General features: G+C 37.6%; 1 protein-coding gene across 2 annotated transcripts in view; it reads right to left on the bottom strand.

Annotated features, from left to right (window-relative positions):
- Window positions 1-205: 205 nt before the first annotated feature.
- Window positions 206-10,433, bottom strand: part of LOC127436121 (homeobox protein DBX1-B-like) — a 58,455-nt gene continuing 48,227 nt past the window's right edge. For both annotated transcript variants that reach the window (XM_051690060.1, XM_051690061.1), the window contains 4 exons: window positions 2,770-3,360; window positions 2,450-2,551; window positions 887-1,089; window positions 206-792 (listed from right to left, as the gene is read on the bottom strand). In XM_051690060.1, coding sequence (XP_051546020.1) covers window positions 493-792; window positions 887-1,089; window positions 2,450-2,551; window positions 2,770-3,127 — 963 coding nt within the window. In that variant the 5' untranslated portion in view covers window positions 3,128-3,360 and the 3' untranslated portion in view covers window positions 206-492. The remainder of the gene's footprint in view (window positions 793-886; window positions 1,090-2,449; window positions 2,552-2,769; window positions 3,361-10,433) is intronic.

Here is a 10,433-nt window from a genome sequence, read left to right as displayed (position 1 = left end):
CTAAAAACTATATGTGGTATTTAAAAATTAGTATCTACCTCTCCCGGGTCAAAAATGACCCGAAGGCAATAGGATGTTTACTGCAGGCCAGACAAGTACAAATTGGTTTGTATTTTTAATTTGTAAACATTTTTTTCACATGTATATACAACTTTACAAAAAACAACAGTATACAAAATAATATACGAATTTTAAGTTAGAAATGTTCCATCTACCTATTTTAGATTATAGACAGAGAATCCAAAATCATCAAGAAAGGGTATAATAATCTTGGTATAAAAATTCCATACAAAATATTCATACAAAACACTTTATACAAGCTGCCAAAACGCAGCAGTTAGGTCAAAATGAAAAGTCTTCAACTGTAATGTTTCCTATCAATTAAGTTCACAAGTTGAAGTACACAGCTACCGTTGTGTGAACCAAAGTACAAAAAAATAAAAATAAAAAATAAAAAAAAATAGAGAGTTTTGTGCATAAACAGAAGTGTGATTATGACACGGTTATTTCTTCGTCCTCTGATTCTGAAAAGTCCGAGTGCTTGCTGGAGATGGAAGATGGCGTGAAATGTAAATCTACGTTGTGGATGAGCTCGCGAGACTGGCAGAAAGGCGCGCGCGGGCTTTCTCTCAGAGTCACATCATTTTCAAACTGTTTTCCAACATCGCTCAAGTCGGGGTTAGGGTTCATTTTCGTAGGTAAAGTTTGTTCCCGGCAACCTCCAGACGACAGAAGCTCTCTTTCTTTTGAATTGCGCCATTTCATTCTTCGGTTTTGGAACCATATTTTTACCTGGCGAGAAATAGTGAGCGAAACATGAGCACACCAATTTACCTCAGACATTTACCAAGGTTTGAATCGATAAATTTGTACAACATGAGCGTACCTGAGAGTCTTTGAGGCCAAGTTTTGTCGCCAGTTTCTTTCTGTCTGGTTTGCTGATGTATTTTTGTTTCTGGAACATCTTTTCCAGAGCTTTGCGCTGCACGTCTGAGAAAACGGCCCGTCGGAGCATTCCTCTCCTCGGCTTCCCTCGAGCTGTGAGAGGCCATGCGAAAGTTCCGGGAATAGGCACTACTGAAGACGATGCTTAAAGAAAAAGAGGCCAATTTCACCATTAGACTGTCACTATTAGCAGCTGTCCCTCAAAATAAAGCTAGCGCAACGAATCTTTTCTAAGAACAGGAAGTAGTCATTGGGCTTGGAATGAAAGTTGGACATTTTTAAAACACGTCCGTTTGAGTGATACAGAACGAGAAAGCTAATTAGCACATTGCTTGGTTCCCAAAAGCATTGGTATGGTAACAAGGGCGAGCAGTCATTCAGAGCGCTCCAGTGAAAGATAGAGGTGCTAATGAAGCGTGGACGGTAATTGTGTAGTAATGAACTGACTGAAAAAGGCTTAGGACAGGCCACTAAAGCCATATATTACAGCCACAAAAGAGATTTACACTTAAAAACTAAACACAACGGCATGCCAGGGACATTTTGAGAATACTGATGGCGGGGGACTATGTTTGCCCCCAAATATTTTCATTAAATGGACACGAAAAGCCATTCAAACAGCTCAAGTTGTTTTGTTGACGTATTCACACCGCAGTGAAAGGAATCAGTCTATTATCGTCGATCTGAATGAGTGTTTTATAAGCCACTTTCAAAGACTGTTTGTAGCACGCATTCATTGGAGTGATGGACATGAAGCTTAACTCAAAATGTACCTAGATTTTATTGGCTTTATTTGAGATAAATGTGATAGATTAAGCGTTAGGCAACATGCAAACACAACTGTTGTAATCATTAAATTATTCAGAGTAAATTCGTATTTTTTAAACCACATAATCCATTTAAATTGCCATTAGAGAACAGAGTAGCCTAATTAAGACTACTTCGCCCTGTTAGGCAATTTTCATGCTGCTACATGAGACCAAAACTTTTGCTTGGACGTCCCGTAAAGACCCCCACACGCTATGTGGTCTTGTGAGAATATTGAAACACTGAATAGAAGCTAATAGGGGAATTAGTCCATGACTGGTAAATGCCTATCAGCAGCATGCTTAAGTCAACGACGGGTCTGTGTGTGGCTGCCCAGAGGGAGCTGACCAATTGGTCATGGTGCTGAAAGCATTGTTGCCAATCAGTAACTAAGTACACTGGCTCGGTGGGAAAAGGCAGCGTTGAAGAGACGCCAACAGTTTTGCTTGTAAGAGTGGACCCGCCTTAAATTGGGACCATGGCAATTCCGGCTAATTTGTGGATTAGGGGAAGCGGTGCAAAATGTCAGCAGTCACTGCGTTTGCTAAATAGGGTCTCAAATTAGCGAGACTGATTCCAGAATGTACTACAAATTCAAGCATTGGAAGTAGATTCTGAAGACCCATCAGTTTGAACAAATTAAGAAATGACACAGCACTTCATAATAATTGCAACATATAAGGAATAGCTGACCCACCTGGGAAATATGTTGCTCTGATGAATGGGTGGAATGAGCCATCAAAACATGGGAAAGGAAATGTTTTCGTGTGCATCCCTTGCACTGAAGGTGGTGGTGAAGCTGTTACACAAAATAAAGGCGACCACAATCAAACAAACAATAAGGACAAATATGGAAAGTGTTTGCCGTTGTTGTGGAAAATTAAACAATGAGTGCCAACAGTGAGTGTTTGACAGAAAAGGCAAAGGTTTAAGACAAATATTCCAGGCATGCTGACGCTTTTACAGTAACATCTAGTTTCCAGTTTATACATTGCCATGGCATAAGATAAAACTTACCGTTTCGCGTTGTTGACGCAAGAATCGCATTGACTCCAAATTTCAAGTAATTTGGATCGTTGTTGGAAATCGATGTTTGTGGTGAGCTTGATCTTTTTGGCAAAGATGTAAACATGGCATCGTGGACTGGAGAGGAGTTATTCAGAGTTGTGGCTCCCGTGGCCGGAGGAGATGCACTTGGAGATGGGATGCTCCTGTGCATGAAGGTGGCAGGTCTGCTGATCCGCAACAGGTCCTCCACCAGGAAACTCGAGTGCGTGGTAAACGCCGTCTGTAAAGACGGAGAGAAGGAAAGCGCCGCCGAGGGCCGCAGAAAGTGCGGATACATCGAAGGTGCAATAACACTTGGAAACATCATTGCACCGTTTTCGTTGAAAATAAAATCGAAGAATTCACGTGGTGCTACTCTCACTGCAGAGGCTTGCGTAGTTTAATGTCCAAGAGGTTGACTGAAGGAGCTCTTGCCTGTCGCTCTTTTCCAGGGGTTTTATAGTGGACCGCTGGAGAAGCCTTTTCAGTGGTGACAGCTCTAACAATGAAGTTCAACCAAAATCTCCCCATGAGATCCGTTTACTCTAGAATCTTAGCGCCCTGATTGGACAGAAAAAGAAACAATTTTAGATTGGATTAGACTTCACGGCTCTTTACAAGGGGAAACCCCCATAGTGTGAGGAGGGACTTTGATATAGCTCGGCTTAATAGGTTATTAATGATCATCATCATTGTAATGTGTTTCAAATGTTACAAATATTGCAATCAAAGATCATTTTCTGCGTTACCATCCACCCGCGAATTGCGGAGAAATGGTTATCTTTGTAGCAATAAAAAGGTAAGACAAAATTGAGTAATTAATAAACAAGACAATAAGCAAAAATGATCACCAACGTAATAAATAATAAAAAATAAAATGAAAATTGGAAAATTTGGTGCATGGTTGATAGCTGACCAACTTTATAGCCTATTCATTATTCATAAAGGTCAACGTAAATATATCAGAATTGAACTTTTACATAAAGGGGCAATATTTGCCCCTGGATTTGATTTTCAGGCGTATTTTTTACATTAATGATTTTTTCCAACCATTTAAAACATTAACGGTGAACATTATCCGTTTATGTCAAATACGTAAATGTGATAAACAGCATTTATAAAATGTTCTTGAGAATTTATTGCCTCTTACCCTAAGAATTAAATCAGCATCAACCCAATTGTATGCCATGATATGTAGGACTATAACAACAAGAATATAAGTTACTAATAAACAAAAGAAAATAATTCATTAGAAATAGAATATAATTTTTTTGCCAACATAATTTTTTACTTTTGGGGCATTTTTGCTCCAAGCCGCCCTGATACTGTATATATTTAAAGTGTATGTTACTTTCCCCTATAAATACCTACAACTTTTCTGCTTATTCCAAATGGCTGATAAAGGGTTTCTTACCATCTATACCATAGATAGATAGATAGATAGATAGATAACACTACTTTCCCCTCACGGTTGAGTAAGGCTTCATAGGTCACACACATTTTCTTCCACTGAGTAACAGAGAGTGAAAAAGAGGAATTTCATTGTGAGTGAAGCTGGGTCAGAGAACATGCTGCGCCACACGTGGATAAGGTTTAATATGCTATGGCAAAGCACAACCTTTCAAGTATTGCTTCTGAACCGCAGGGGGAAAATGGCCAACGCCTACCGATAAAATGAATTATAAAACGAGAAAACCGAGAGGGAACAAAAGGATTTCTTCTTGGAAGGTTTTTATTGGGACATACGCTCTCTTCTGTCAGATGCCCCAAAAGAGGTGAATCCCGCAGCCTGTGGGCTAAGACCTGTGTCTAATGGCGTTTGACCGCTGCTCTGTCAGGATTTGTCCTACTAACCATTCATTTTCGATCAGCTACCTTCACATTTATCCCCGCGGAGTCAACTTGTGTGCTTTGATTTGGGCAGAAGAAGAGGTGAAGACAGTCTGCGTGAGCCCTGAGCGCTGACACGGCGAGTAAATCTCCATGAAATTATGCACCAGGCGTTGCTTCTTTGCACAAATGGATTGCAATACTGGATCTTTAGACAATATTTCAGAACTTTTTAAAAGGGATCAGGTCGACAGCCTTCTTAGTCCATCTTAAGAAGTCTTAGCAACCATCTTAGTAAAATCAGAGAAATCTTTGTGGGGGGCATCGATGTGTGTAGCGCCAAGCAAATGTTAGGACAACTGTAATTCACGTAAATCACGTCTTCCATTTATTTTTTGTATTTTTAAAAAATTTTTTTATTTTTTTTATCGTAAGCAACAAAGATAACCCAAAACGTTTAATAGCTTTATTAGATGTATTGGTGAATTTCACTGCTATATCACAGTGGATTGATATCCTATTTTCTTCGCGGACTAAACTGCAGAATTTTATGCTGACCACAGCCACAGCTTTACTTTTAGCTGCTGCTTAAACAAGTATTAAAATCTATCAACGCACGCCAATAACATGACCATAAGTTAGTAAGCATGTAATTATTCCTATTTTTACCAAATAATACGACCGCAGATTTGCATTAGATGTGATTAGCACCGCCCGGAGCAGTCGTATTAAGACACCTCATCACCTTCAGGAAACCAAGAGGACTGCTGCACGTTCAAAGCACTTATTCTTTCTCTTTGCACTTGAAAATCCCTCTATTGTACCTATCAAGCAGATGGTTTGCAGCAAATATAGCTTAGCCTTGGTGACCGAAACTAATTTCTGCCTGCTTTCCAAGCCTGCGGCACAATTGTTTTTTCTTTACCAAACAGTGGGAGTACATCTGGTCGGGCACTGAATTAAACCTATTAAAGACACATTTCTAAGATATTATATCCACATAAATGTGCCTTCCCTCCTCCAGGCACACACTAACATGCTAAACAGATTCAGACATTTATCCCCATTGGGTGAGCTCATAACAGCATAAATCGAAAATTATTTGGTTTAATTTCCCATACAAAAATCTAATATGGCAATACATAGGGTATTTATACATAAACTATGTATGTTAATGGTTCATTGATGTGTTTTACTGATATAAAAACAGGTAGTCCTATGTCACATTGTACAGTATGTACTGTATATATGCAACATATATTTCAAAATACTACACAAATGGCCTTTTTCTTTTATATATTTTACCAAACAAACATATATGGCATTTCTATGAATTTCATATCACATGTGTTTTAGACTGCAGAAGTGTATTTTTGCATATATAGGTTACTTTAGAATAAATGTCAAACCAATAGTGGAATTGGAAATATGTACATGTCCACACGTGCTATAATTATACATGTTCACATGGCCATATTTCAGATTTATGAATGGATTTATTATCTAGCCTTGATTCTTAAGTGATAAAATGATAATGCAATGATGACAGCAAATTACAAACCTAAAATCATTCATAAGGCTACATTTTGTTGAATTAATTTTACGTAGCATTTTAACACTGCATTCGTGTCTGGCTTTAACACCTTAAGCCGCCCCTTCATGCAGACCCTTTTAAGGCAGGCCAGCATCTGTTGCTAGATCCGAAGACGGCAGAACATTGAGGAGATTAACAAAGGGCCAAATTACAGAAGAGCAATGACAGGCATTAAATTGATATTAACTCTGCGTTAAACATAACGTTGGCACTCAGACGGAGCAAATACAAGTTTCAGAACAAAGCCTTTTGATTTGCATCAGACATGCACCTGTTCTTTCGGTTAGGCAGCATAGCCGCATAAATTATGGGCTGCCTCACAAATCACCAACAGGAGAAACTTTTGTTCATAAGAGCAGTATACAGTCTTGTCATTAGGTTTTTATATGTATTATGTTTTACTTAAATCATGTTGACTAAATGATTGAGAAATGAAGACATTTTGCATGGGTGAAAAAGTGGCGAACCTCTAACACAGGAAACACAGAAAATGTCCTGACACAGAACATGATAGCAACAATAGAAACACAAAAATATGCATAACAAGAGCTAGTGCTTATGAACTTACATAATAATTCATAAAATTAATAAATTTTTGTTTTTGTAGGGTTGTCATGGATCAACACTTCAATTTTGAATGCTAAGAAACTTAATGACCCAAGCAGCCTTGACCCAAGCCAAAGGTCCATAAAATTGTGATCGACTGAATATATTCAGAATATATTCAGAAGCTTTAAAATAATCTACGAGTCTGACATTAACATTAACAACTCCAATTCTACTTTAGCTGCCACATATATATTAAATAAACTGTTGTTATGACAGATAAAGTTTTAGGGAAACATAACAATTTGTCCTGACAGTGCTGCACCAGAGACCGTCCAATTAATTGCTAAAATAGCATACAATTTATCTATAATTTATTTTAATGTAACCTAATATATCTATCTATCTATCTATCTATCTATCTCTATATATATATATATATATATATATATATATATATATATATATATATATATATATATACTATTATTATTATTATTATCATTATTAAATATATAATAATTAATGTATTGTTAATTAATATAACAATATTTTTTATTTTTATTTTTATTTTTTTTATCACACTTGGTTCTCTTAAAAATAAGTCTTTATTCAAATAAATTTTAATATCATTAAGATATAACTTTTCATATGCATTTCAAAAGAAACAACAAGCTTTTGAGATTAAAAAAAATCTCACAGAATCTATTCATTAGATTTAAATTGGTCATGGGAGCTCAGTCCACAACAATGTGCCAAATGTATTTTATTCTTATTTTAATCTTATAAAGTTTCACAGTTACGGCAAATCTCTTCAGAGTCCTTAGCACCTGGTAGGTTGTTTTGCAGAAAGCTTGTAAATGGTTCTAGTTAAATTGTGTTTTGGGGAAGCCCAATCGTTGCTACGCAGCCTGAAAAAAGGAACAATCCTTGTGGTTGTCAAGACCACTTTAAATTAAGGGCTTGTTACTAACAAGCAATCACTGCTCCAAAAAAATGACCCTAGGTCATGTTAACCTGTGCCATTTTTCTTGATGATGGTTATAATGGGAGCATTAGAAAAGACATTCAATGAGTTTCAAGATGGGATGCAAAAAAAAAACAAACAAAAAAAACAAACAAAAAATAAATAAATTTCACAGAGTCCTTGGAGGGAGGATTCTCTATTTAAAGCTAAATGCTTGTATGGGGCTGTAGGGTGGTGTTGAGAGTTTGAGCCCAACAGCACAATCTTTAGCTTTGTTTTAGACCTAAACTCAGAGTGCAGGGAAGAGAACCTTGTCGAAAGGGTTCTATTGAGGATTCCTGATAAGTTGAACATGGGGCAAAGCAGACGAAGCTGAGGCGCTTGTGTACTGAGGAGGAGCTGGGGTTGTTCGCTGGCCACTTGAATGGGGGACGCCAGCGCCCGTTGGCTGACTGGTATTGATGTGGTTTAGCTGAGTAATCGGATTGAAAGTGAGCCACGGTATTTGTGTCATTTCACATTTCGTCAAATGCATAATATGCAAGACCTTGGTGTGGGGATTCTGTATTGAGACTTTGGCTTGCAATTCAGTGTTATAAAAAGGAGAAGCCTCATTTAATTCAAATATAACTCTCACTCGAGCATTTAAAGACTGCTATATTTGCATAACAGCAAAGAACTTTTGCCTTTTCAAGGTCTGGGTATGTGTGGGTCACTTTTTCCTGTGCTTCTCTTTGGCCAGGCCTTAAAAGGGGGAAAATGTAGGCAAATGTGCTAAATAAATGTGTACATCGTGAAGGATTGGCTGTTCTCACAGGGATAAGCAAACAGGGGTAAGGGTGAGAAGAAGTTAGACTATGACATTTAGCTTTTTCTCACTGTTGGAGCAATATGTCGAGTTGGACAACAAAGCAAATGTGCTATGGTGGTGTAATTTTCCTTAAATGAAGTGAACTCTCACACTGTAGCATTTTTGAATGGGAATTCATTCTGGGTTTTGCTGTCATGTTTCAATTATTATTATTTATTTATTTTTTTTGTAATGTTTTTACACTTTTTTGTTTGCTATGTGGAGTCCTCATTTTATCTGTAATTATGTATCGCTTAGAATATTTTTTTTTTACTACAATATGAAATACAGTTTTAATAGTCAGTTTAATAATCGTCTTTGATCAAAAATGTTTTTTCTCATGGATAGAACATAGACATATTGTATTATGGGATTCTGATTTTTTTTATTGTTAGTCAGTAATAATAAAGCACACACTTATAGGAGTGTAGAGGTCACCCTTCCCTGAGACTGAACCAGCAACAGTTGCAATGCTAACCCACAGCCTAAAGGTGAGGTCACGTTTACCTTTGCATGGCAAATTTCCACAGGCCAAATACAGTCATTTCAATGGGAATCCGCACAATCTTCAATTTCGCGTGACGGACTTCCAGTGGCAAAGACTTTCCCCTTGCAGATTTCACGTGGAGTTCAAGTTTAGTGAATTTTGACAGGTAAATTCGTTGAACAATAGGAAGTTGCTTGGTTTGGCAGTGACCTCTGTGTGGGTAGTTCTTCGTACACAGCTACACTGAATATTTACAATGGACAAGGTTATCTTTCTAGCAGCAAGTTTCTTTTTAACTTCACTCTCACAGAGTATAAAGTGCAGCATTAAAAAGAAGCTGCTTGGCCATTAGTTTTCTGCAGGTTTCACACACGCTCAACCTCTGCCCACGCCTTCTTCGGCTGCGGAATTTCGCCATGCAAAGGTAAATGTGACCGTGCCTTTAAAGCTGAAGTGTTGAGCTGAACTTTTTCTGTTAAAATATTGTCTCTTATCCAAGCTTTATATGTAGAGACAACTGTAAGTAAACCATTTTTAGGTTAATTTTCTCAAAAACTGCAAACTCTGTGTCTCTGTAAACTATAAAAATTCCTCTGTTTGTTTTGAGCAACATACTAACACAATAACCTTGACTCAACCAATGGCGTGAGTTAGGGGCATGACTATCTGTTTGTTTGATTAACAGCCGGGGGGCATTCAGAAAGCTGTTTGAAAACAAACATTTATTTTTGCGAATTCATTCAGTGGTGCAAGTGGCGCTGAAATTACTCACTTCATCTTTAACTAATAGGCGTAGTTCTGTCGATGTTTTTGTATAAACTCTGTTTTCCGTTTAATTGGGTCATAGTTTTCTAAAGTGTGTGGTAGAGAGCATTTTTTAAAGTCTTTGCTTTCGCTGGAGAAAAACGAATTCCAGTGTTCCAGTGAGGAAGAGAGGTGTAAAATATTGCACTTTTTAACCAATATTGTATTAATGTGGACGTAGCCTTGTTTGGGGTTCCTGCATGTTGTTTGTCTGAATAACTTGAGTCTTTCTTTGTCTCCAAACCCAAGATCATCACAATAAAACAAACAATATCTAACAAAGTACCTGAAGGTATCAAAATGCAGAATGCTGTATGTTCACATCTCATAAAAAGTGGATACCCACAGGCCCTAGAGTGAATTTACAGATATTGTAATCTTCAGACATGCTCCACAAGTAAAGTGAAAAAGGCTTGTGAGGCCTAAATACATTAAAGAGAAGGGAGGGGATGTTTCCTACACCATGGAGCTGTGCTCATGGTATCAGACTCAAATAAACTGACATACACACCTTTGTGCTGAACTTGCTGCTAAGATGTGTTGCTTGAGAGATGAA

The sequence above is a fragment of the Myxocyprinus asiaticus genome, chromosome 46 (genome assembly GCF_019703515.2).
Source record: "Myxocyprinus asiaticus isolate MX2 ecotype Aquarium Trade chromosome 46, UBuf_Myxa_2, whole genome shotgun sequence".
Lineage (NCBI taxonomy): Eukaryota > Metazoa > Chordata > Actinopteri > Cypriniformes > Catostomidae > Myxocyprinus > Myxocyprinus asiaticus.
The sequence above is the reverse complement of the archived record's forward strand: the minus strand, read 5'-3'. Positions and strand labels throughout refer to the sequence as shown.